Raw genomic sequence first — 27,819 nt, forward strand, 5'->3', positions numbered from 1 at the left:
CGACCCCATGCTCTGCTGCTTGTTTCCTTGACAACCAAGGCATTTCACATGTCTGGATTATTTTGGGAAACGGTTACTGCTTTGGCAGTAACACTGTGGCACTAGTGTGAAAGCATGAATGAAATAAATAAGAAAACATCTCATAGTGCTAGTTTAGAGAGTACAGTAGTTCATGAGCCTGATCCTCAGAAAATCAAATTATTTTTTTAAAGGGTTTAATATATATATAGTTAATGCTATTATTATGCTTGCGGGATTCCCTAGACTGCTTAACAGCAGTTCACTCCTTTGTACTGAACAAGCAACTGCCCTTCATTTTCAGTTTTCTGTATCTTAGCTGGAACTGACAACAGCCTTGTCAAGAAGAAGGAGGAGGAGTTTTATAAAAACCGCTAAAGAAATAAAGTTAGGCTAAATGATCCTGGTGGCTTAAGCAAGTAAGCCAAGCCACGGTTTTCATTGGAAGTGTGGCTGCACCTAGGGATGGTAAAGAAATTTTCTTGTCTAGCATCCCGTTGTTACTGGGGCCAACTAGGTCTTCTAGCAAAACAGACATCCTGGTCTGTATCCTTCATATCTTTTCAAATATATTATTAGACCTAAACAAAATGATTCCCAACTGTATATTCTAACTTCTTCCTTTTCTTAAGATCACACACCCCAAGCTATTATTTATTCCTGGGGGGAAATCTACCTAGACTTGTAAAGCAGTCTTCCTCAACCTTTTCCTCAGCAGAAGTTTTAGACTTTAATTCACATCAGCCGCAGGTAGCATAGTCAATGGTCTGGGAAAGGGGGAGTTGTAATCCCACAACTTCTGGGACTCAGCTACATTGGCAAAGAAAAAGCGCTTTAGATGCATTGTATATGCATTACAACACTGTGACACCAGATGGTGCTGTGGAGTTCGGTTTTTGCCAACCTGATTTCTCATACTAAGTTTACAACGTGTTTAACTGAAAAGCTTCTTTGATGTGTCTAGATCAAGCCCTGGAGGGCCCCTGGTTGGGGAAGACTACCCTAAGATATCTGTATATTTCCCTACCTGGAGCAAATAGCAGCTCATCTAGTTATGCCCTTATTTTTATTCATTTTAAATTTTATAAAGTTTTAAAGTTTATACTGCCTTTAAGGGAGAGGGGGCTCCAAGGAGATGGACAGGTAGAATAAACTTATAGCAATTAAATGATTAAAAGCTAGTAAAAATAAACCACAAACATCCAGCCCAAAAGCATTCTCAAACTGAAGATTACACCCCCCCCCTTTAATGAAAAGCTAAATCTAGCTTTATTTACTTGCTATCTCTCATACTCTGCAAAGCACTGGCAGAAGATTAGGATTCCTAAAACCAGAAACTCCTAAAGTAGCATCCCCTGGAAGAAAAACTCTTTGCAGATGCACAGTATCTCAAACCTCTTTTCTCACCAAGGCACTGGAAACTTCTAACAGAGAGACCATTGTCTCAGGGCATTAGGCTGAATGCAGTTTTTTTGTTTTGTTTTGTTTTGTTTTGTTTTGTTTTGTATTTTAGCCGAGTCCATTCAAAGTCAGCGACTTGAACCTTTGGCGCAGTCATTTTTAGAGCCGAGCAGGGGGCCTGCAAAGAGGGGAAATGGGAGAAGCTGTCCTAAACTGCTCTGGCCAAAGTCATCGCTGCAATTCTTTTCATGCTCCTTTATGCTGTGCCAACAACAACCCCGAAGATCCAAGGAATGGGAAGCCAGCGAAGCGCAGTCCAAGACAGCCCCAACTTCCTCTCTGCATAGCAGGAAATACAGATACAAGCCCAGATCCTCACTCAGCAGTGCCCTTGGCTTAAAGGAGTTTTCACCAGCCAAAGCTGCTGGCGGTGGATATGGCCCACAAGCCTCTCCTTCTTTCCTTTCTTGTTGGCTTTGATCTCCAAACATGTAACCTGAGGATGTTTTGAAGCTCATAGCTGGAAGGAAGAGGAGGGGAGCAGGTGACGCAAAGGAACAAAGCAGGTGCCTGTTGAGGATTGAGCACAGGGGTTCAGGCCACAGAAGTACATGTGTCTTTTGTTGGGCATCAAATGCAGCCCAAGGTCAACAGTTCAACGGTTCTGCTGCATCTCAGCACAGCAATGCACACAGAGCAGCAACGTCCCAGCTCAAGAGTCAAGCTCCTAGTCAGAGAGGGGCTTGAAGATTCAGGAGAAGCAGGAACTTGGGGTTGAAGCACAGGGGAGGTGGGGGCTCAGGATTCAGCTGGTGGCGGCAGAGACATGCTGGGATGCTGTGGGATGCTCATGCAAAATTAAGAGGACCGGATGAAGTGAATGTTTTATATAGTGGACAGATGAAGAATTGGAAGTTCTTCACTCTCTGAATCTTATTTTTCTATCTATCTCTTTTAACCTCTTTTCTAGTCATCTTTCTTTCATTTTTCTTTCTCTATTATCCCCCCTCCCCCTTTTGTATTTTTATTGTATCGAAATAAAAGTCTTGGTTTGGTTAAGAGGAAGGAGGGTTATGTAATATGATTAGGACTGTGATATGGTCTTTTAAGACACTGATATTGGAAACTGCTACATATAATTACTAAGAAATTCCGATGGAAGAGATTTGAGGAAATCAAATACTATGTTTATGAAGATGGATGGTACTTAATTTTAATTAATTAAGTGGTAATATGTGGTATGCATTTTTCCCCTTTTTTTCTCTTTTTCTCCTATTTTTTGTTTGTCTTTATTATTGTTAATCTCTTCTTTTTTATTATGTTTATCTACTGAAAATAATAAATATTATTTGGGGGGAAAAAGAGGAAGGAGGGTGGGGGAAAGGTATTAAGCTTTGCATTTTTCTCTATAAACCTTAATAAAAACTATTTAAAAAAAATAAGAGGAAAAGGAGAATGCGGGTGGGAGCTTAAGACTGCAGTTAAGAGGATGCAAAAGGGAGGTGATGACCTATCAGTATACAATCAATCAATAGACTTTATTTGCATAGCCGACAGGCCATAGCAGTATACAGTGGTACCTTGGTTTACGAACTTAATCTGTTCCGGAAGTCGGTTCTTAAACCAAAGTGTTCTTAAACCAAGGCATGCTTTCCCATAGCAGCGGGGGACTCAGTTTACAAATGGAACACACTCAATAGGAAAGTTCAAGGCAAAGTTCACAAACCAAAACACCTGCTTCCGGGTTTGCAGCAAGTTGTTCATAAACTAGGCTGTTCTTAAACCAAGGCACCACTGTAGTTGGACCAAAAAAGATTTGCTGCTTATACAGAGAGAAGTCCTTTGGCCACACACGTTAAAAAAACAACCTCATCTGTGAGACTGAATGAGAACGAACACTCCCCATCGTGGTCGTGCTCATGTCTTCCCAACCCCGGCCCAACTCAGCACATCAGGACAGGACCTGCAAACTGCTTTTCACAGCCAAGTCGCCGCTGCCTCTCCTCCCTCCTATCCCACCTGCTTGCTGCGTCCTGCCCTTGATAGGGGCGCTGCGGGGCCCATCGCCTGCAGCATTGAAGGCCAGGATGGTGACAAGGTAGGCGGTGTAGCCAGTCAGATTCTTGAGCTTGACGCCGTTCTCCGGCAGGAAGAGCGTTTTCACCCGTTCTGTTTCGTTCTGCCGCTGGGCCTCCCAGAAATAGATCTGTAGGAAAGAGGAAATGGGGCGTAGTGAGGAAAATTGGGGGGGGGGGGGAGAGGAGTAGCACCCATTTCTCTCTTTGTGGTCACCAATGTGTTTCCAACAATGCTGCTACTCCGAAATGTGGAGTGTCATACACACACACACACACACACACACACTTGTTGTTTGCTCCTTGGAATTGCTACAGCCTTTATCAGCATAGGCTTGTCCTGCTAATAATTTCCTCAATTCATACAAGTCAGGCAGTAGCTCAACCATCTAGAATGGAGGAAAGGGAACCTGTGGTCTTGCAGGTGTGGTTGCATTCCAGCTGCCATCAGCCCCAGCCGGCATGGCTAAGGGATGGTCACCTGGTGAGAACTGGATGATGGAGGCATATAACAAGTTTGCCACAGTGAGTAGGGCTGCAGCGGGAGGGAGATTTAAAGAGGAAATCCAGAGATGGAGGTAGGGACAGGTGGAAAGAGGGAGTCCACCGGCATGATGGGCCTGCTAACTATGACTGTGCCCTACTATCCTGGGGAACAGCAGATGCCCAGGTACAATGCTAAAATATTTTTTACTCTTGGCTCTCTGGCCACCGTCCATTATTTTAACATCTCTCTGTCCTTTGTTGCTCTCTGCTACCCCAGTCCTTTGCCGTAGGTTCAGATGCAGCTAAAGCCAAAAACACTGGGTTCTTTCCAACTCAGGGCTTATCCACACTTTACCTTTTCTCTGCTCTTTCCAGGCAGGGCCCACAATTTAAAGCTCCATGTTCAAGAGCCCTTTTAGGGCTCCGGATCTTTCCCAGTGAAAACCTGCTCTTTACAGCTCAATTGGAGCAAACGTCAATCCGTGGGAAACCTCGTAATTGATGTTTGCTCCAGTTCAGCTTTAAAGAGTGGTGTTTCAGAGGGAAAGCTTGGGGGCAATTTATTATTATTATTATTATTATTATTATTATTATTATTATTATTATTAAAATGGGGCATTAAAGTGTAGAGCTCTGCCTAGAAAGAGAAGGGAAAAAAGGTAAGCGTCGATAAACTCAAATTTACTCAAGTAACTCAAATTTAGAAGAGGCCCAATGAAATCAATATGCTTGGTTAACTTAAATTAATCCCAATGGAACTCCTCTGAGTTTGACTTAGTTGGATACAAGTCCTTTTCTCTCTCTCTCTCTCTGTATGTATATAAAATTAAAGTTTCTGTTTTACAATTTAGAATATTCATTTAAACAACCTTAAAATATCAATGACTTCCCTTCTGCTCTTTCCATGGTTCATTTTGCACAACATAAATCCCTGCTTATTTTATATAAACTAAACCATTCAGTATTTCATTACTACTTCCATCAAAACTTATTTACATTGTTGAATTTTTCCTAATGCTGCCAACATTTTCAAGTGTATACAATTTCCCCCCATATATTCAATAAACATTTCCCAATCTTCTTTAAACAAATGTTCTTCTTGTTCTCTTATTCTATAAGTTAGATCTGCAAGCTGCGTATATTCCATCAGTTTAAGTTGCCATTCTTCTTTAGTTGGGACCGCGCTCGTTTTCCATTTTTAGGCTAACAAAACACAGGCCACCGTAATGGCATACATAAATATTTTTTTTCAGGATAAAAGTCCTAATGCCCAATAAATGTGTGTGCAAAAGTTTCTTTCATTTATTCAAAGCACAGGACATAAATCTCCTTGTTACACACAGAGAGAAATTTTCTTATACCTAGCTCATGCCACTATGTTCCAGAAACTTTTCAGCTGGCCAGTGAAAACACGTTTCCAAAGGCTATGAAATGAATTAAGCACCTCAAAAGATTTCCCCCTGAGGATTCTCAACGGGGAAGGTGTGCTTCTTCCGTTAAATGGGCACATAACAATTAGGACATGTTGGCCCCTGAACTAGGCAAGACAGCACAGGCAATCCATTTTGCAGCCTTGGCTCATGGGGATGGACTAAGAATGGAGTAGTGAACAGTGCACCTCTGAAGTCACTCTTGGGTGATATCCAGACTTCCACAGAGAAGCCGGACCATCCCACCAAGCCATGAAGTCAAGGCGCCAGAGAGACTGCAGCAAGCAGGCTCCATGGCAACACTTCCCGGCACCCATGGAGGTTTCTTAGGAAACAAGGAAGCAACTTTCCAAAACCGCAGATCTACTGGCTTGTAAAGTGCCCTGCTAGATCACGGATGGGATGCTTGAAGACAGGATGAAGAATGGCTGTGCAGGGATTGGCAAGAGGCTAGTTCCAGTTCCACAGTATGGTGGCTGGATGCTCTGTCATCTGCCACAATCCAGGGGACAGGCTTTTAAGCACTTTGAGAAACAGAGAGTCTATGCTGGGCTTGAACAAATCACATGAACAGCCCAGAACTAAGGTCATTTCACATGCCACATGGTGACAAACGTTTGCCATCTGGATAGTCATCCTTGGTGAAGACTTGACGTTTTCATCCCAAAATGAAAAGTTTTTGATTTGAGTTTCCAATGAAATGAGGCTGCATTTTAATGTTTTATGTTGTATTTTAATTTTGTTTTTTAAAGCTGTATTTCAATCAATTGTTTTTATATTTGGTGTTAGCTGCCCTGAGCCCAGTCTTGGCTGGGGAGGGCGGGGTATAAATAATTTTTTTATTATTATCTCAAGCATATATTGCAATGGCCAAACTCAGTCTCCTGGAGGAATGCATCTGTTGTAAATTTGCACCTGACACATTTTACAGTTTTAAAAGGTTGCCGGGCTTGTGCATTTTGAACGTACCCATAAAAAACATAAGGCGCAGAGCAGCCCTTAGTTCCCCAGGGACAAAAGCAATCCTGAGAAGGCACAGCATGTGAAACTCCAGTGTTTTATTTGAAGCTCAACAGCATCACTTGCAGGGGAAATGTAGAAACACATCTCCCCTCCCCGAAAAAAATAATAATTATTGCTTGTTTCATTTCCATTCTCCAATAGATCTAGGGCTGCTGCAGTCAACAGCCCCACCCTATAAATGGATCCAGCCAGAATATCTGCTGGCTTTAAAGTAGATTCCGAACTGCTGCAAGTCACTCGTAGGCCAACGTGGTACCCTCCTGATGATATGGACTACAACTCCCATCATTCCTGACTACTACTCATGCTGGCTGGGGCTGATGTGAGCGGGAGGGTTACAACATCAGAAGGGAATCACATGGGCTACCCCAATCCAGCCTGACATCATGCACTGGAACACCATTCCCCATTACTGCGAGCTTTTTTAACATATTAGGCTGTAGAGGAATATGCAAGAAGACGCCGCAATACGTTTATGTGGCAGCAGCAGTAGCAACAACAACGGCAACTCCCTTTACAGTCTCTGCAGTGCAAAAGATTTTGCCTCCTATCCACAAATGTCCCCCAGGGTGACAAGTGCACCAGCCTTCTTCACCTGTAGCCCAGATCCCTCCCTCCTATGGCCTAGTACCTTGTACCCTTGGATGTCTCCGTTCTGTGCCTCGGGGGGTGGCGGCTCCCATGTGATGTCGAGCTGGGTGGCCGTGGCACTTTGGATAGCCACATTCTGTGGTGCAGCCGCAGGGACTGAAGAGAGAAGAACCAGATGTCAGCAAAAAGGCACGTGCCTGGCCTGAGTTAATTGATGCTCTGACAAGTCCACAGAGAAGCAGGGACTGTTTTTTTGGTTTGGAATGGATGTTTGTTTACCCTACATGAGCTTCCGGGCTTGGCCACAGACCTGTCTGCTCTTGGGATCCACCCCTAATGACCTTTTGCTCGCAGCTGCCTCTGTATTGATTAAGGAATGGATCTGCTGGAAACTATTGGGTGTGAGACATAGGAACCTGCCTAATAATAATAATAATAATAATAATAATAATAATAATAATAATAATTTATTATTTATACCCCGCCCATCTGGCTGGGTTTCCCCAGCCACTCTGGCGGCTTCCAACAGAACATTAAAATACAATAACCTATTAAACATTAAAAGCTTCCCTAAACAGGGCTGCCTTCAGATGTCTTTTAAAAATCTGGTAGTTGTTTTTCTCTTTGACATCTGGTGGGAGTGCATTCCACAGGGCGGGTGCCACTACTGAGAAGGCCCTCTGCCTGGTTCCCTGTAACTTGGCTTCTTGCAGTGAGGGAACCGCCAGAAGGCCCTCGGCACTGGACCTCAGTGTCCGGGCAGAACAATGGGGGTGGAAACACCCCTTCAGGTATACTGAACCGAGGCCACTTAGGGCTTTAAAGGTCAGTACCAACACTTTGAATTGTGCTCGGAAACGTACTTATACAGAGTTAGGCTACTGTATTGTCTGCGCTGACAGGCAACAGCTCTCCGGGTTTTCGGCCCAGGGAGTCCTTCCCAACCCTACCTGGAGATGCTGAGATTTGCACCTGGGCCCTTCTGCATGCAAAGCAGATGCTGTACCACTGAACTATGGCCCTTACTTGTAGGCTTGCACTAGAGCTGCAGGCAATACAATTTGTTGCTGTTTTAGCCTGCCAGCCTGCTCCCTCCTCAGGCTTATGCTCTAAGCTCTCAGGAAGCACAAGGATATAGGGAAACAGAAACTTGAGAGAGAAAACGGCTCCTGGAGGAAAAAAAAGATGCCTGGCTTACCAGCCTCGCCCACAAAGACCTCCTGTGGTGAGCTGGTGGGGCCCTCACCCACGGCATTGTAGACACTCATTCGGATCTCATAGCGGCGGTGCTTGTTCAGGTCTGCAGAGGTGAGAGGCAGAAAGGAGATTGTTATACATGGAGGCAGAGGCAGAGTTTGTTTCTTAATTCTGGCGTTGCCTTTAAAAGTAGTGGCGTATGCATTCCTGGCTATGATCTGGTCTCACATTTCCCTCCTTTTTGCATGCTCCTACCTGACACCACTCCCACAACGGTACTAATTCCTTCACAGCGCTTTGCAAAGGTGGCAGATGGTGCCAGGATATTTCTCCAGAAGGTAAGAGGACAGAGCAAGGGCACCAGAAAAATTAATTGTGACGTCTGGCTTCCAGTACGTGAACCAGCACTTTAGAAAGCCTTCGTGGTTCTAAGCAAAAGCTAAGCAAGCTGAAGTAAACTTTGTTGTAAAACGAGTCTTAGGTTGTGTGCATGCTATACGTTTATACCAATGTTCAAAATGCATTCTTTCCCTCAAATATTTCAGGCACTGTAATTTACTACTACTGCTTCCCAGCAACCCAGGCATGTGATAGTGCCCAGAATTATTTGAGGGAAAGAATGTGCCTCAAATGTGTTTTAAAAACATATACTGCATACACAGCCTTAACAGGCCTTACAGTATTGAAAGGGAGATATTTCATGTAAGCAAAATTCTTCTTCATGAATCATAGTCCTTACTTCCCTGCCCCTACATAAAGCCCCTAAATTTACCACAAATTTCCCCTTTGCTCTCTATTATTCCACTCTAGAAGATAGGAAATAGTATCCAAATTAACAGGGAAAACACCATAAAAAGCAAATGTGGACTGCCTGTGTGTTTGGATGACAAACACAAAACTAGTTCTGTTATTATATTGTGATCAGGAAACTGGGAAATCTACTCATGGCGAACTTGCACTTTCTTTTTGGCCAGATTAGGGATTTTAATTGGAAGCAAAATAAGCTATCCTTGGGCAAGGAGGACATCTTGGGCTCTAGGAAGTGATGTGCTAACAAAAATAGGAAAGAGCTGCTGTTCTCCCTGCTGCCAGTCACCCTCTGTAGGTGACGGTGCTAAAATCTAGATAGGAACCGGATTCAAGAGAGACCAGAAACACAAACAGAAACAATTGAACAGACAAGAGAAGCACCCACTTACTGTCCAGCTCGTATTGTGTGAGGGAGGCCTCAGTCAGGTTCCGCATGGCATACGTTGCTGTGGGGTGGCAGGTGGTCAGAAGGGAGAAGCAGTCAATGCAGGTTAGCCACATGTAAATAAACATCTCGACAATGCAAGCAGGACTAACAGACATCAATCAGGGGTGAGGGAGAAGCAGCTAAGAGAGAAACTCACAGCCACATCAAAGAACACCGAGAAATCTCCAACGAAGTATTAGGAAAGGGGGGAAATATCCCAGAGAGGGGTTGTAGCTACCGAAGACAAACCTGACCAGAAAGAGTTTATGGGCATCACGATAGCCTGGGTGATAGATCTTCCCAAATGACTCAAGAGCCCATAGTCACTGGATCCAGCAATTCAACCAAAAGGAAAAGTCTCTCTCAGAGAGACACTAAAAAGGCCGAGCTGATAGGGCTGAATATACCAACCACTTGCTAAGATCAATGTTTTCCATTTCAAGTGCACTGGGAACAACAATGTATTATTCTAGGGCAGCTTCTGAATGCTTGCAGCACTGACTTATGACTGCAAGGGAAAATGCTTGTCAAGTCACTTTTGTTACTGGAGAAAGTACTGGGTACACTGGTGCTAAATCTTGGGCAGTACCTAGGACCAGTGTTTGCTATGGGTGGCTTGCTCTGGAATGATGGTTCCCATGCTAGTGTTTGTTGGCTTGGTGTGTTTTTTTTGCTGCAGTGTAAGTTGAAGGCAGTGGGCAGGGGCAGACCTTGGCTAAATTCTCACTTTCTCCAGTTCCCAGAACCCTCACTGCTCACAAGCATACTCACAGGTGAGTTCTGCCCATTTTGCACTGGGATTGCCGATACTGCGTGCAGTGAATCCTCGCGCCCCTTCATATGCCAGCTCCCGGTAGCGGATGCGAAAACCTAGCAAGATGCCATTGATTCTGTCCTCAGATGGAGCCTACAGAAGGAGACACAGATAAATCAACGAGGGGCTCACAAACAATATTTGCTTCCCCTTGCACGGCTGACACTTGCGAGACCGGCTTCCAACAAAAGGATTCTGTCCCATATTACACCTGCTTTCGAATACTGTCACCTCCCATTGCCCAGTCAAAAGCTGGAAGTGGTGCTGAAATGCCAGGGCTTCCCTTCCGTGTCATTGCCAGGAGGGAAGCATCACTGGAGACTGGCAAAAGGCGTCTCAGCATCTTTATATGCTCTTTGCCTTGAGGAATGGATGGGTTGGGTGTACTAGCCAAACTACTGATGCCTCCCTCAAGCCAATATTTCACACTGGTTTGGTTAAACATTTCTGTTTCCCACTTTTCAGATCCTCCATAGCCTTCCACCACCCCCTTGCTGCAACACGCATGTAAACTCAACAGAGTCCACAGTTTTATCACCAAAGTCACCTGCCCCATTTTGACAGGAAAACCTGCTATTGTGGGTGGAATAAATAATGTTGAGCTGGGGCTGAAGTGCAGAAACTAGGTATACATCTGCGCATAATAGACATGGTTGCAAATCTTATGACCGTTCTCAAACTCAACTTTCTAAGACCATGCTCAAGACCAGGTATAGGCAAACTCTGCCTTCCAGATGTTTTGGGACTACAACTCCCATCGTCCCTAGCTAACATGACCAGTTGTCAGGGATGATGGGAGTTGTAGTCCCAAAACATCTGGAGGGCTGAGTTTGCCTATGCCTGCTCAAGACAGAGACATTACCAGATTTGCTGCCCATCAGAAATAAGCTCAGAATGCCACCCAGAACCACTGCGCAGCACAGTCATGTTTCATTGGTCGGAAGCTTTCCCCCAAGACAGCAAGAACTCCTGAACATTCCAGCTCTCCTACTCATCGAGTTCCAATGGGGGAGAAAGAAAAGGTACATCCCCCTACCTGCCAGCGGATCAGTACAGATGTGGTGGTGTGTGGGGTCACTGACAAGATAGTGGGAGCTTCCTCTGGGGCTGAGGAAAGAGGGGAAAAATATATATGAGTCAAATGCAAGAAGATCCAAGCTGTTCTTGCTTGTCTTCATGAGACACAGAGCCCTGAGAAACGGCAGGCTACTTGTTGCACTCAGCTGACAACCTGTCGTTGGTAAAGGCCCAAACTGGTTACCATTTTACAGATTATTAGTGGATTTTGCAATTCCAAAGCAGGGAGACAATGGTTTTTGATGACGGAGCATTTCCACGATGTGGAATATATTGGGTCCAGTTGGTATTGGGTGTCCTTTGCCCGCTGGACAATCTGCTCTGCCCATCATTGCCCCCTCCCTACCCCCTTTAGAACCATTTGTTTCCTCGAAATACAGTGGTATCATGGTTCTCAAACTTAATCTGTTCCAGGAGTCTGTTTGACTTCCGAAACCATTCAAAAATCAAGGTGCAGCTTCCAATTGGCTGCAGGTGCTTCCTGCACTCAATCGGAGGCTGCGTAAGCTGCGTTGGATGTTCAGCTTCCGAAAAATGTTTGCAAACCGGAACATTCAATTCTGGGTTCGTGGTGTTCGGGAGCTGATTTGTTTGGGAGCCAAGCCGTTCGACTACCAAGGTACCACTGTATTCATTTTCTTTCATCGACTCCCAGTTTCTCTACAGACACCGCTCTATGATGCTTTCATGTCCCTATTACTGCTCTTCAAAATTACCCCCAACCTTTCCCATCTACCAGTTTCCCCAACCCCAAGGTGTCCGTTGCAACACTGGTTTTGCAGCCCACAGCAGCCAGCTGCAGCTGCAGCCCAAACTCTCCTCCTCTGTTCTAACAGCATCAGGGTCACTTCAGGAAATGCACAATTAATGGAAGAGATTGGCCCATAATGAAAGGATATGCAAAGCTAGATGTGCAAGAGGGAGGGAGGTGGTTGAGGATGAAGACAGGTGACTGCAAAGGTTTGACTAGGTTCAAACTCTTTCCTGGTTCTGTTTTTGTGATCTAGATGCAGGACTGAATGGCTGAAACAGCACTGCTCCAGGTAGACTGGAAGAGGTAAGCACTCTAACCATGTACACTGCAATGGTTTCATTTGCTTTCATATGGTGTGAGAACTTCTGCTCCCATAACCAGAAGGGGAAAGTGTCTCGTTCTAAAGTAACTCATAACATACCAGCCTGTAGTGTGGTGAGTGACTCTGACTCTTCACTGTATTCGCTGTCACCAATATCATTGGTTGCCTTGACCCGGAATTTGTAGGTAGTGAAGGGTTTCAGCCTGCAAAGGGAGCACATGGTACTTGGCTTGTTTTTGGAAGAAAACCACAAGATGCAAACAGATGCACAGGTCTTGCTGTATTCTGCCTGCCAAGCCACTGATTTTTAACACGTTCTACCTCGAGACTAACAATCTCATTCCCAGAAAAGCTATCTTAATACTGTGTGAACTAATGGCTAGCCTTGATTCCAGACTCAATACCACTCAGGCAGGAAATTTCAGTTTGGACCGGTGGGAATCTGAGGACAGCTCTGTGACTGGAAGATTTGCTCCAGATCCAGTCACGTAACAGTCCTCCTTGTCAATGCTACCTTCTTTTCCAAATAAACATCTCTTTCATTCTACCCGTTGATGTCTCACCTGTTGACTATGAAGGATGTGGTGTTGTGGTTCACAGAGGCAGAATGCAGCACCCATTTCCCATCAGGAAGTTCCCGTGTTTGTACAGTGTAATACCGGACTGGTGAGAGCCCATCACTGCCCGGCTCCCAGGACAATAGTACACTTCTTGACTTGACATCTTCCTGCAACACAACTGGCTTGCTGGGAGGTTGGGGACGGTCTGGGGGCAAGAGGGGTACAGATCACTGAAGGCTGGAAACATGGGGTGAAAACAGACATGGCAGTGATAGTATAGGTTTAAGGACAAATATGAGAAGCCCCCATCCATCACCTTGAAGAGAGTTTAATATCAGCTTGAAAGAAACCTGATTTGCACATCAGATCTAGGCAATACCTTCCCTATCTGACTCTAACCTATATCGAGTGAACACAATACTTGTTAGTTTACAAACCAGAGAAGCTGAGCTCCAGCATGAGACCCAGAGTGTTCATTGGGTTCCCAAGAATCATATTCTCTTCTCCTTTTTAAAAGTGCTTCCCCCCGCCCCCAATGATCAAAAAGGAGAAACCATCTGTATTTTAATGTGATGCTCTCATGGGCTTCTTTAAACAGAAAAGTAATGGGATATTTCAATTCAATGAAAGCGGCAGGGCTAGATAACCACTCCTGAGTCCTGACCACCTTTCTGCTTGTTTTCTGATTCTTTGGGAGGCAGTGGGGGGTGGAGCAATTTGCTCCTGGAGAAGTACACAAGCTTCAAATAGCCCCATAAAAGCAGAAGATGGGGGGGGGGGAGTTCATTCATGGCATGGGCTGATGATGAGGGACGTCTTTTTGGTATTTGGTACAGTGTTTTTGCAGGTGGAGCTGTGGTCTAAACCACAGAGCCTAGGGCTTGCTCGGAAGGTCGGCAGTTCGAATCCCCACGACAGGGTGAGCTCCCGTTGCTGCCAACCTAGCAGTTCAAAAGCATGTCAAAGTGCAAGCAGATAAATAGGTACCACTCCGGCGGGAAGGTAAATGGCGTTTCCGTGCGCTGCTCTGGTTTGCCAGAAGTGGCTTAGTCATGCTGGCCACATGACCTGGAAGCTGTCTGTGGACAAACGCCAGCTCCCTCGGCCTATAGAGTGAGATGAGCATGCAACCCCAGAGTTGTCTGAGACTGGACCTAACGATCAGGGGTACCTTTACCTTTTTATGGTGTTTTTAACAGAGGCCTTAAAATCCTGTGCCTGAGAGATATAGTGACTCAAGTAGTAAAAAGCAGAGATGTATAAAATAAAATAAAGCTTTTTTAAAAAATCACAAAACAGCATGGGGTTGGTGGAGGGTTCTATTATGGACTCTAGCCAATGAGTGCCTTTTTGACACATAATCACATTCTATGCAGCACTCATAAACATACTAGATGAGTGCAAAGGGGGCACTAACTCCAGGGGGCCAAGCTCTTTTGGCTCCCCAATGTTCCTTATCATCAGGGAACGGAGGAGGCAGAGTGCAGAGCTGAGCACTGCTTCAGTGGCCTGTTTCTCCTCCTGCTGCCATGGAAGGGGGCCCGAGCACAAGAGAGGAGGAGCCACCAGTCACTGTATTTGGCTCCGCCCCCTTCCTCCTCCTGAAACACGACACACACTACATCGCCCCCCTCAATCTTTGGCGCAAGTTGGCGCCTCTGGGAGGAGCCTCCCTAGTTTCTCTATATTATAAAAAATGGTCAGGAATGCCCTAATGAACCATTCAATTATTCATACACAAATGACACTTCCAATTAAAAACAAACAAACACCGGATGATGCACATTGTGGATCTCTGGTGAACCTACAGAATGTTGCTTTTCCAGCTTTGTGAAATCCAAGTCTGCAGCAAACAAAAAGGCTTTACCATCCAGCTGTAGCTTGAGAATTTAAAATCCATGTAGATTCACTACAAACCAACCTCCTTTTTATATCAGGAAAGTGCATTAGCTTAAGGCCAACATATTTCGCCGAATGAGTTAGAAGCCTGAGGCCCAAACCAGGTGTGGCACGGGACTTATTTAATCTGAAAGCAGCTTCAGAAGTCTGCAAGTTGAAGCAGATGAACAGCTGTATGCTTAACCATTTCTGTCCAGCTGTTCTTTCATTCAACCCCCCCCCTGCAACTTATTTCCCCACTCACTGAGGTGGGGGGGGATGAATGTAGCTTTATCTCAGGAAGAAAAGGAGCTGTGGGGCGGGGGCAGAGCAATTTTGAGTGAAAAATGGCCGGAAGGAGGTGATATCTGCCATTCCTCTACTCAAAACTGGCAGCATCAAAAGAAGATTAAGATCCCCCCCCCAAAAAAAAAACAACAACTAGAGGAAAGACACACATGACTGCATATCACAAACAGTAAAAGCCTGAGGGGGTACAATTCTGACAGAACTATTTCATACTATGAGTGCGCATTCCATATTTTTTTATGCTCCCTCATAAAAGAACCGCTCTGCATCTAGAAAACTAGTGCATCAGCGTGGTGTGCTAGGTACCCATGCAGGAAGCTTTCTTTAAAAATCATATGGATAAGTACTAAAAATATGGCACCGCCACCTAACATGTGAAGTGGAAGAGTCCAGAAATAAATAATAATAATAATAATAATAATAATAATAATAATAATAATAATAATAATAATTTATTTATATCCCGCCCTCCCCAACCGAAGAAGGGCTCAGAGCGGGTAACAACAATAAAAGTAACACAGTTTACATAAAATCACAGTCAATTAATTGAAATACATTCTAAAATCAATTCATTCTAAAATCGATTCAAAATCAAATTAATGGCAACCATTGGGCTAGAGTTCTGTGAGGAATACCGAAGGAGAGAGGGGGTCAGACTGTGCCCTGGCCAAAGGCCTGGTGGAACAGCTCTGTCTTGAAGCCCTGCAGAAAGATGTCAAGTCCCGCAGGGCCCTAGTCTCTTGTGACAGAGTGTTTCACCAGATCGGGGCCATGGCCAAAAAACCCCTGGCTTTGGTTGAGGCCAGCCTAACCTCCCTGTGACCTGGGATCTCCAAGATGTTTTTATTTGAAGACCGTAAGGTCCTCTGTGGGACATAACAGGAGAGGCGGTCCCATAGGTACGAGGGTCCTAGGCCATATAGGCCGTATAGAATTCTACTTTTTCTATCGGTATTCGGTGTCTGCAATTTTGTGTGCTCAACCACGCTGGCCTTGATACATAGCATGCATTTTAGAGATTTCCTCCCAATTCCAGGCATTATGTCCCTTTCTGGGAAAAAATTACCTCTCTTCTCTGTAGTCACCACCAATGCTTCTGCTGCCTCACCCCAGCCCTTCCGGGTCTGTGCTGTGATACGGAAAAGGTAGGTCGACTCGGGTCTGAGACCAGTGGCAGTAAACTGCCTCGCGCTGGGGTTGAGAACTTCCACGCTGGCAGAATTGGCGGTGGTGGTGTTGAGGCGGTGAGTGATCTGGTAGGCTGCATGCAAGAGGAAGACAAACCCAAACAGGAAATTATTGGGGAGAGGACACAGTCCCCATATCCTGACTTTAGTCCAGGAGGAAGTAGATCAGAACCATGGAAGTGGTTTTAGGAGAGGTTACACATGGCTTGTGAGGTGGGCTAGTTTCCTTTATCAAGGGTGGCCCAAGATGTTTCAAGCACTGGAGGCAAAAAGGTCCTCCGGTTGCCCCCATAATGGGGTGTGTGTTAGGCTCTGCAAGAGCTTCCCTTCAAGGAAAAGCCCTTGCAAAGCCTCACCGCCCTGCTGGGTATCTGTGGGAGATTTGGCAAGGGCTTCTCCTCTTGCCAAATGTCCCTTCCTGTTCAGGCTTTGCAAGGGCTTCTGCTCAAGGGCTTCTCTCCTGTGTTTCTGTCACCTGAGGCAGCTGCTTCATCCCGCCTCATGGGTGGGCCGCCTCTGCCTCCCGCAATTCCTCTAGTGCAGGCATGGCCAAACTTGGCCCTCCAGATGTTTTGGGACTACAATTCCCATCATCCCTAACCACTGGTCCTTTTAGCTAGGGATGATGGGAGTTGTAGCCCCAAAACATCTGGAGGGCCAAGTTTGGCCATGCCTGCTCTTGTGGCACTGAACTGACATTGAGAATTGTAGACAAAAGTTGGGTGGGGAACCACTCTGGTCTACAATCTCCATGGTACGTAGGGGTTGCCTGCTTACCCAGAATGATGCCATTGGGAGCAGCAGGCGGCTGCCAGATTAGCCGTACAGAAGTTGTTCTTACTTCAGGGAAGAGAATGCCCACTGGGGGTCCAGGTACTGGAACACAGGAAGACAGGGAGGGATGCACAGATGAAGTTTAGAAGGAACACATACATTTCCGCGCACCTAGCCAGAGAACAGACTTTTAATGCAAATACATACATAGCCACAGGGTGCAAACACACACACACACACACACACACACACACACACACAGATAAACATATGCTACGCTTATGGTGACATTCCCTGGTCTGTTATTTGAAGACTGGGGCTGTGTTTAGGGACATGGAGCGCTAATCTTGCAATGTCATGACTTTAAAGCAATCACCACTGCGGTGTACACATCTAGCATAGTGGCTAAAACATAGCACTACCGATCGAGGAAGTCATTGGTTCAAATCTTGCCTTTTCCATGAAGCCTCAACACCCTCCCTGCAATATGAGGGCAGTAATACTAATCTAATGTACAAGTTTGTTGTAAGGACTGAAACAAAATTAAGTACATGACGTACTCTAAGCACCTGAAAGTAGTCTACAAATGCCAAGTATTATTATTATTTCAGCAAATGCTATTAGAACTCCATACAATCATAGAATCATACAGCTGGAAGGGACCCTGGGCTTGAACCACCAACGTTCTGGTTAACAGCCAGACGCACTGACCCATTGTGCCACAGGCTCCCTGGCTTTTCATGATGTACAGGACTGAGTTTGTCCTCAAATGGTATGTGCTATAAGGCTTAGCCTTTCTTTTTCATTTGCTTTCCAATGACTTTTAATATCTCACAGACCACCCTGTTACCCCCATCCCTTCTCTCCCAGAGTTAAGCTTTCCTTCCACCATATGGGTTGCTGTTGGGACACCTACCATCATCGAGCGTCCGTTCCAGGATGGGCGGATTGCTGGGCACACCATCGCCAATGCGGGTGAAAGCCAGCACTCGGATCTCATACAGAACATACTTGCCCAAAGCTGTGAGCTGGGCACTCCGTGAAGCATTGCCCTCCACCAACCAGAACTGAGCTCTTGTGTCCGAGTCCTTCTCTTTATACATGACCTAGAAGAGAACAGATACAAACCATGGAGGGAAGGAAGAGACAGCGGCTCAAATGAACACTGCGGCCTCCAACAAGCGGGAAAAAGCTGCATTGTGCTGCCATGTTGCAGACATATATACACAGAGCAGTAGCTTGGATGACCAGCATTGGACTGCTGTATCTTAGAAGCCATGGAGCCTAGGGCTTGCCGATCAGAAGGTCGGCGGTTTGAATCCCGACAGGGTGAGCTCCCGTTGCTCCGTCCCTGCAACCTAGCAGTTCAAAAGCACGTCAAAGTGCAAGTAGATAAATAGGCACCACTCCAGCGGGAAGGTAAAAGGCGTTTCCGTGCACTGCTCTGGTTCGCCAGAAGCGGCTTAGTCATGCTGGCCACATGACCCGGAAGCTGTATGCTGGCTCCCTCGGCCAATAAAGCGAGATGAGCACTGCAACCCCAGAGTCGTCCGCGACTGGACCTAACGGTCAGGGGTCCCTTTACCTTTACTTATATTAGAAGTACCAGATATTGCTTGGCATGGCAGTTAACGCAGGTCGCCCCTCCCCAAAGAAGCTTGCCCTGCCCTCAAAATGTTGAGAAAGTCTGGGCCAAATACCTCAGCCCAACACCAGTCGAGAGACTGAGTGACAATGACAGAGGCAGAATTGGTGAGCAGGTTCACAGGATCATAGTAAGCTGTGGGCTGGGACAGAAGGGCCTAGCTGAGGCCTGTGACAGTGGGGGCCTGCAGGTAGAGACCAATGGGGCAGGCTGCTGAGGAAGACAAGGAGACTAGCTCTGGAATGATAAGGGGGCTTCAGGCTGGGGCTGATGAGGGACCGGCAGATTTTAGCGAGCGGGAAGGTGAGGCAAGAGAAAATGCATTTCACTGCATTCCTCACACCCACCTTGTAGCCCAGAACCAGCCCGTTTCGGTCAGCCTCTGGGATGTCATTCCATCGCACCAGCATAGAGGTAGAGGTGGTTGCCAAAGCTGATATGTTGGTGGGTCCAGACGAAGGCACTGCGCGAACAAAGAGAAGAACCGAGGGGAGTCAGCGCTTCACCAATGAGTTTCTCTGAGATGGCTCTGCGAGAGGTAGGTCACCACAGCAGAGGCCCGAGCCCCATGTTCAGAGTTCCAGACTGACCATGGGAGGCCTGCCCAGACTGTCTCAAGGGCCTGGTGGAGAAGGTACCTGACTCTCGGGTTCTCCCCACCACGGTCTGGCTCCATGGCCCGGGCCCGATGGCATTGAAAGCCTGCACCTGCACACGGTACTCCGTCCATTCTTCCAGGTCTTCAATGGTGAACTCGCGCTCCACACGGTCATGGATGGTGTTGGCCAGTGTGCGGCCACGCCCGTCTAGGCGTGAGTAGCGCAACCGGTAGCCCACTGACTCAGGGCTGCCATTGTACTCTGTCTCTGGCAGAGGCTGGAAAGAAAGGGAGCCTCGTTGTTGGCCTGCAGCTGAGTCCTTTCCAGAATCCTCGCATGAAAAAAACAAATCCCATACTGTTTGAGTGAATTTCTTTGCCTCAATGGATATGGGACAGAGACCATACTGGACCTCGTAGGTGGTACCCTCCCGACACCCAATTCCTATCTCCTTGCCCTCTGTGCACAAATAACACGTATCTAAATGGCATGGGCTAGAACTCCTGAAAACTCTTTTAAAGCAAACTTCAGTTCTAATTTGAGGTGATTGCACCACAGATTGAAGCAGAATTCCACCACTAAAATTTGGCTTAGCGCAGAATTTGGTGGCATCTCTATCTGGGACAAGTAGTTAGGGATTCTCCTGTTGTTGCTGGACTGGGTGTTTAGAGGCAAAAGACAGTTGTCATTTGAGTTAAGGTAACAAGAACCGAGTAGACTGTATTGATTCAAAATGGTGCCCACCATGAGACAATTGGTGTTATATAGGTCTTCCTATTTCCAGTAGGGCAGTTAGAGGTAGAATTGACCTATAGGTCTATATCGTTAAAGATGGATAGGTACATCCCTGGCCTAGTCATTTTATACCTTCCACCATCAAATCCAGCCTCAACTGGAGCTGTTCACCCCATCTATCTTCCTGTTAATTTCAGATCTGTCCTACAGAATTTTGGCTTGCCTCGTAAACAATGAGCAGCCCCAGTGCTGGTTTATTAACCCTGTTTTCCCCGCCTCCAGAAACAACAATGAGGCCTGGTGCCTTTTTGAGCTACTGCTCACCATCCATCTCAGCCAGAGACTGGTTTCACTGGCTGTCCGCAGTGTAATATTGGCAGGAGATACATCAGGTGGGGCCTGTAACGTCTGGATCCTGCGGGAAGGCAGGCTAGGTGGGCTGGTGCCGACTATGTTCACTTGTCGCATGCGGAAGCTGAGAGGAGAGAGGAAATGGATTAGTGTTGGAAGGAACTGCAAGGTGGCATAGGAATCACCCACCCTGCCATCACACACACACACACACACACACACACACACACACACACACACAAATAGGACTTTGAACGCCCCCATTTGCATGCCCTGAGAGGCCTGCATTGGCTCCTTTCTCTTCCTTGCACTGCCAACAGGAGAGCTACTGGGTGTGTTGTCACAATCTCTGATTACATACCAACATGGCTTAATTAGGCTGGCATTACACGCCTGTCCTTTATCTTATTAAGTAAAGGTAAAGGGACCCCTGACCATTAGGTCCAGTCGTGTCCCACTCTGGGTTTGCGACGCTAATCTTGCTTTACTGGCCAAGGGAGCCGGCGTACAGCTTCCGGGTCATATGGCCAGCATGACTAAGCCGCTTCTAGCGAACCAGAGCAGCGCACGGAATCGCCGTTTACCTTCCCACCTATTTATCCACTTGCACTTTGACGTGCTTTTGAACTGCTAGGTTGGCAGGAACTGGGACTGAGCAACGGGAGCTCACCCCGTCGCGGGGATTCGAACCGCCGACCTTCTGATAGGTAAGCCCTCGGCTCTGTGGTTTAACCCACAGCGCCACCCGCGTCCCTATTAGCTAATGCATTAATTTTGAGGGAAACGGTAGAAGGTCCTTAATGACACCCACAAGCCTCATCCCTTCTCATTCCCCAGTTTTAGCCAGACCACAACACTCCCGGCTGTAGCTTTCTAATACTAGCAGATGAGAGTGTCACAAGAGATTTGGGGTCGGGTTCCTCTTTGCTTTCCTGTCTTTTGAGCTCCTTCTCATGATGCCTTTTACCTCTTCAGCTTCTGACACCTCCTCGCAGTCTTCTCCCTCTTCTCTAACCACTCATTGTCATCCCACCACCAACCCCCAGGCTGTGCGAGTTCTCCAGCTGGTTCCTCCCACCATTCCTCTGTGTCCAACCAATCCCTGACAGCAGGATGCCTCTGAATCCTGAGTTGCTACAGAGGAATAGTGAGAGGTTGTTGCCTTCAGACCTTTTTCTGGGCTTCCTGGAAGCACCTGGTTGGACATTATGGAAAGCAGGATGCCGAACTAGATGGATCTTTACTCTGATCCAGCAGGGCCCTTATGTTTTTATGCATGCTCAACCATCCTTTCAATCTCCCCCAAAAGCAGCACTCACCTGTAGTATGTGTAGGGATTGAGGTTGGGCACCTCCATGGAGCGGGCATCTGGCTCATTAGACAGCTGGTGGATGAGGGTCCACTCCTCGCTCTCACCAATCTGACCCACCTAGGGAAAGGGCAAACAAGATATTGAGCAGGACTGGGTCAGCATCATCGTTGCATATAGTACAGTCAGTTTCTCTGCTCCCTGACAGTGTAAAATGTATTAGCTAAAGCTGTAGAGTTTGGTGTGTGTTGTCAGAGACTGAAGAGCAGGACACTTTTTGCCTGATGTGTTTACACCATCAGTAAAAATAACCTCCACAGGGGCAGCCCATCCTATTTTGCCATCTGAGGTGAAATGGAAAGGGGCTGCCCAGCCAGCTCACCACCCACACCCGCTGAAGCCTCACTTACCAGGGTCTGGGGAAGATCAGGCAAGGCTCTTGTGAGATCTTGCCAGAACCCAGAAGTCGATGCAGCCACTTCTCTGATGGCAGTAGAGGGGGTGCACCTGATTGGATTTTGCCACCTGTGGTGGTTGCCTCAGTCTACCTCATGGATGGGCTGGCCCTGAACCTCCGCCTTCTCTTAGTTTGTGAGATTTCACTGGGCATTTCTCATATACTTACTGCAAAGCTCTTTTTGCAGCAAAGATTATAAACTATTTTAAGAAAACAGGAGAAATTTTCAGGGTATCAATTATATTTAAGTATCAAATGATGTGCTTCTCAAATAAGATTGTGGATTACGCACAATACACAGTCCTGCTTATAGCTCATATTTCCTGTTATTCGACACACTGTTCTCTCTGTATCCAAACTGCCAGGCTCCTCCCTTCCTCCTTGCCTTCTGCTACTGCAATTCCACCCCCCCCCCCACAGATGCCTGAAATTAAGCAAAGTCAATACATGGAAAATTAACATATTAATCGTATTCTCAGTGGAGGATGTTGGCTCCCTGCCACTGAGTTTACGTGTCTCCTGATGGCAGAGATGCTTCTTTAACTTTAATACGACAGTTGCTATCCTAAGGGCTAAAAAGAAGAAGAAAAGGAATGAGAGAACTTCCTCTGCTTCTGGCTTCTCCTACCGTCAGATGTGTCCCTTTCCAATGGCTTACCTGAGCCTCCACTTGCCACCTGGAAATGGATGTCTTGCCATCGTAACCAGGACGGAACTGAAGTGTGACTGAGCGGGGACCAATGTTGGAGATGCCCAGGTTCGAAGGGGCTCCAGGGAGCTCTGCAGGCAAAGAGAAAGCAAAGATGGAACTTGAATATCTACATCCCATGGATTATAGGCATTGGCTCAGCCGTTCTTTGTCCTTCTCAGGATGATGGCAGCACACAGTGGCCATATCCTGCACTGAAGAAGAACTCTCCATCTAACAAGCCAGAGCAGGAGAAAGCACCACTTGATTATGCAAAGTTGAAACTGTAGTATGCTATGAGCTGCTGGTGGCAGTGGTGATGGGGACTGAGATGCAGTGAACCAAAAAGGTCTTTAGGATGGAAAAAAAGGCAACCAATACAGATTAAAGAAGCTACATGTGCCAAACACTATAGTTGAAGGGCAAATATCCATCAACGTCTGTTAGGATTTTACATAAGCCGATGCTGGCTAGTGTGATTAGTATATATCACATGAGATGTCTGAGAAGAGTGTGGGAACGGAAGACTGTCTTATCTCTTCTGTCTGAGAGTGTTATTGGACTGTACTTTCGCTTTTGCTGTATGCTTTTTTTTCCTGCCAGAGTTTGGAAGGCACAGGCGTGATTATGGATTCTCTGTATATATTGTGAATAAAACATAGTTTAGATCTACGGATGTTTCTATATTCTTGCTGTGTGATGCCAGAAGACTTGTGTCCACTTTTCATATGGGAAGTGTCGCAGAGGGGCACTCTGGAGTGAAGGGACGTGCCATTCCAGAGACGTGCCTACTGGGAGACGCTCAGAGGTACTGGGGTCTGCCGTCCCCCCAGGAGCGTTTACCCTCAACAACGTCAAGTGTGGCAATCCAACCAGGAGGAGAGGGGAAGGTCAAGGCTAAGAATCTTTCACTTTCACTCCAACCAGCCTGTATTGTTGAAAATGCTTTGCATTGGCAGAAGCAACCATTGTGGATTTGTTACGCTATGTGCTTCTAAAGGTATTGTTCTTCTTCCCTAGGCACAAAGGTCTAAATGACAACTAATTGTTACATGGGATAAACTAAATAATGCCATGCCCATCCAAAATGCACATTAAAGAACAGGAATTGAAGAGCAAGAGGATCATCGGTGGTCAACATGGTGCCTTATTATGATGCCTTAGAAGACTGTGGCATCCTTGGATTAGGTCTGACAAAAGTGCAGGCCTCAAACAAATATTTGAAGTGATTCAAATATTCATCAAATTTAAAACTCCCATCTCATGAAGGTCACAAGGGGAGCTGTCAGCGCTTTCTGTAATTTCATATTCATTACTCCGATGTTTGTTAATTTAATAACTCTGAAGCTTGTGAGTGGTTGGTTGTTGTCAGATTGTGAGGGCCATGCTATCTGCCCGCATGAAGGAGGCCCACACTTGAATTAATTGAATTACTCAAAAGAACAAATATTGAAGCTAATTGGGATTGGCAAAGTCAAAGTTCGCACAGACAAACTGAATTAAATCAAATACGGACAACTTATCTCTTCACGAAAGCGCGTTTTTAAAATTCTGCTCATGAGGGCTTGAAACAACCAGATGTAGATTCATCCTTAGTAAAAGGCAGTCCCTCTCCATTAATGCTCCTAATACCTTAGATATGGCTTGCTGCCTGAAGGTTAGGAAAGTGGCAGAAATATACAGAGACAGAATTATAAGGTTTGGGCTGGTGCCTGTAGTTGCATCCTCAGTCTTGAAGGATCACCACAGCGAAAGGTCTGTTGCTCAGTGTCTCAACCTGAAGTCCCTCAAAGGCCGAGCTAAGAGCTTACATGGGGTATAGATGGAAATTCTTCATGAAAACAGGCATAATGGCCACTTATCCCAAGTCAACAGCTCCTTCTGTTGCTTCATCCTTCAAGTCTGATTCCATGTTTAAGGGGCAAATTGGCCTTGCAATATGTCAAAATCTCAGAGAGACTTTTTCCCCCATAGCAGGTGCTGCTAGCCAATGAAACATGAAATGTGGCTGTGAGATGCCGGGCTTCGCAGCACAGGTAAACAAAGCAAAGACAGGAGTACTGATTTAGGACAAGTCTTTCTGCACAAGAAAGAAGCCGCAGTTTATGGAAAGCACAATAATAACCTTGCAGGGCATTTTTTCAGCTGGAACTTGCCGGAACTCAGTTCCGGCATTCTGGCACCTCCCAGGTGGGCACTATTGCCATTATAACAGAACAAGGGAGGCATTCATGCTGAGAAAACAACAACAACAACCACCAATAAATCAACCTCTCTTCCCCACAAATATTCACACAATCACAGGGAAGTGTGTGCCACTACATTTCTGAATATGATACATTATTATGTGAATCCAGTTGCCCTTTGATGTAGTGTTTCTAAAGCTGGGAAGACACTGGGTTATTCAAGAGATTTGTGTCTGTTCTTATTATTAGTGGGCTTTCAATATGATCATGCATACGTCCAACTATGTAGCGGTCTCTGCCCAGATAACCTATTTTCACTTTATCAGTGTCTCAAAGAGGGTTCAACTGGGTATCAGTACATCTGATGTAAAAAAAGAAGAAGGAAAAATCATCTGCATCTGGGACTTCCACTACTAACTGAAGCATTCTGCATGGACCGAGGCTGTGGTTGGTTCTTGCCACCCTTGTGCTCTGCTGAAGGCAGGGTCCGTAAGTCAAACTTACCGGGAGGAACTCCTGAGGAGATGGTGGAGGAGGAAACTTGTCCCTGACCTTTCGAGGTCATGGCTGCCACTTCAATGGTGTATGTTGTAAGGGCTGTGAGGCCGGTGACACGGTATTCCAGTGTGACGTTGGGCAGGTAGTGCGTTACACGGGTGTTGGTGCGGTTGTATTCTTCCCAGGAGATCCGGTAGCCTGAAGGAGCCCAAAACATACACAGATGTGTAGAATTGCACAACATTCATTTAAAATCCACGGCGTAAACAGAACGTGCCCAATAAATCTGGTGGCCTTAAGCCAGAGACTTAGGCCTCACCAACAGTTCTTTGGGGATTCTAATTTATATTGCTTTAGTGCTTCCACTAGTTCATTAAGCTTCCTGAGGCTGAATGACACATTATGGCTAACGCATAGCATGCTATTATGTCTTCTCTTCTTTCTTAATTAGAGGCATCAGGTGGAGAGGGAACTGCTGTTCTGATCACAGCATAAGAGAGCACAATGCCTTCTCTCCCTAGCCATCCAGGGTTGAAATCATACATACATGCTCAGTAAAAAGCAAAAGTTCTCACAAATGCTAAAATGAGGTTTACGTAAGCTTCATGGGCACATCCAGGGGCGGGGGATGGAGAGGAGAGCGGTCAGGATGTGATTTCCATCCCGATCATGTTTGGAAAGGGAAGAGATGAACCTAAATTCCCAATGCCCTGTTATCAGGATAACCTGCTCCCTATGTCTTATGCTTAACATGGAACTGGATCCTTCAAAATCTATTTGAAATCTATTACCAGGGAAGCTCCATGAGGCCTGAAGCAAACAGGTGTGATGCTTGGTTCCAATTCCCAAACTATTCCTCGTGCTGAAATCAAGATGGCTTCCAGGCTATTAGTTCACAGGGCTAGTGGATATGATAGCATGGGCTATCAAGATACATATCTCCTCTACAGATGTTCTCTTAGGTAGTAGAAAGAATGGGTCTGAGTGGTTTTCCACAATTTCTAGGCAATTTGGGTTTTCTCTGGAATGACGTTTGCTCCAGTTTAGAGCTATAGAGTTGTTTTCTCCTTGCCTCACTCCTTCCCAGGGAAAACTCACTCTATAGCTCTAAACTGGAGCAAACATCATTCCAGAGAAAACCCAAATTGCCCCCAGGGCAAAGCAGTGGGACAAGAGGAATTTTGTATAAGCCCTGAGTTCTTTCCATTGGCACCAAGGAAGAAGTGGGCCACCCGTTTCCTGGTCCAGTTAATCACCCCTTCCTCCCCCACCCCACCCCACCCATCTCCTCCCCACCTGGAGAGATTTATTACCTGTCAGAATGCCATTCTTTTCCAGGGGCTCTTGCCAGCTGACCTTCAGGGATGTGTCGAGGATCTCGTTGAAGCTGAGGTGTCCCACTGGACCCGGAACTAGCCAAACAAACAACCCCACCACCCAGAAAGTTACAACAGGACAAACGCTTCATATAGGAATTCCTCAAGGAAATAAAAAAAGGGAAGCTGCTGGTCACGTGACTCTTCCCAGGGAGCACCATGGTCAAAGGCCCTCTGGGGTTTGGGTGAAAGGATGACTGCAGTGGACGCAGTCAAGATGGAGCCCGGGGCCTTCAAGGGCGCCACTGCAGTCTCAGCAACGACGCGTCGGGCTCTACAACTGAGGGCAGTGTCAGACTCAAGACTTCCACAGTGGAAGGTGATGTTCTAAACTCATGTTGACCGGAAGGTTAGGGGTGTGTGGACCCATAGTCATGGGCATACAGGAACCCAAGAGCTGTGCCTGTGCCCAGCTCCAAAGGGAAAGGCCGTACCGTCCTCATGGGTGCGCAGCAGCTGCGGGGGGCTGCGGGGTCCGTCGCCTGGTGTGGTGAAACACAGCACCGAGGTGAAATACTCTGTAAACTTCTTGAGGCCTGGGATATATCCCACATGGATATTGTCTTGGAAGTTAGGGCGCACTGTCACTACAGTCATATCTTCTTCCTGTGCTGGTTCCCAGGCAATCAGCTGAGGAATAAATGAATGACATCATGGTTGCTCAGAAAGGAGGATGTGAAGGCAGACCACACGGCATGGGGCTTTATCTTTCTGGCCCCATATTGTGCACAGGGGCCAGCTCCAGATTAGCACTCTTTTGCTGGTGTGATTCACTTGAGCAACGGCAAATTTATGTTGCACAATTAAAAGTAGATTTGTGTGGCGTTTGCCCTCCTAGGTGT

General features: G+C 46.3%; 1 protein-coding gene across 13 annotated transcripts in view; it reads right to left on the reverse strand.

Moving 5' to 3' along the window:
- Positions 1 to 27,819, reverse strand: part of SDK2 (sidekick cell adhesion molecule 2) — a 346,988-nt gene that overhangs the window by 18,364 nt on the left and 300,805 nt on the right. For 10 of the 13 annotated variants that reach the window (XM_083489771.1, XM_083489780.1, XM_083489775.1 and 7 more), the window contains 19 exons: positions 27,412 to 27,607; positions 26,915 to 27,013; positions 25,608 to 25,799; positions 22,888 to 23,009; positions 21,783 to 21,892; positions 20,437 to 20,587; positions 19,417 to 19,654; positions 19,126 to 19,241; positions 18,050 to 18,239; positions 17,137 to 17,235; positions 16,239 to 16,433; positions 12,989 to 13,190; positions 12,525 to 12,628; positions 11,309 to 11,379; positions 10,230 to 10,365; positions 9,421 to 9,477; positions 8,223 to 8,324; positions 7,065 to 7,180; positions 3,439 to 3,625 (listed from right to left, as the gene is read on the reverse strand). In XM_083489771.1, the coding sequence (XP_083345897.1) occupies positions 3,439 to 3,625; positions 7,065 to 7,180; positions 8,223 to 8,324; positions 9,421 to 9,477; positions 10,230 to 10,365; positions 11,309 to 11,379; positions 12,525 to 12,628; positions 12,989 to 13,190; positions 16,239 to 16,433; positions 17,137 to 17,235; positions 18,050 to 18,239; positions 19,126 to 19,241; positions 19,417 to 19,654; positions 20,437 to 20,587; positions 21,783 to 21,892; positions 22,888 to 23,009; positions 25,608 to 25,799; positions 26,915 to 27,013; positions 27,412 to 27,607 (2,683 nt within the window). The remainder of the gene's footprint in view (positions 1 to 3,438; positions 3,626 to 7,064; positions 7,181 to 8,222; positions 8,325 to 9,420; positions 9,478 to 10,229; positions 10,366 to 11,308; positions 11,380 to 12,524; positions 12,629 to 12,988; positions 13,191 to 16,238; positions 16,434 to 17,136; positions 17,236 to 18,049; positions 18,240 to 19,125; positions 19,242 to 19,416; positions 19,655 to 20,436; positions 20,588 to 21,782; positions 21,893 to 22,887; positions 23,010 to 25,607; positions 25,800 to 26,914; positions 27,014 to 27,411; positions 27,608 to 27,819) is intronic. The other 3 variants (XM_083489772.1, XM_083489781.1, XM_083489778.1) reach the window with 1 other exon arrangement.

Source organism: Podarcis liolepis (genome assembly GCF_965112155.1).
Source record: "Podarcis liolepis genome assembly, chromosome: 2".
In the NCBI taxonomy this organism is placed as follows: Eukaryota; Metazoa; Chordata; class Lepidosauria; order Squamata; family Lacertidae; genus Podarcis; species Podarcis liolepis.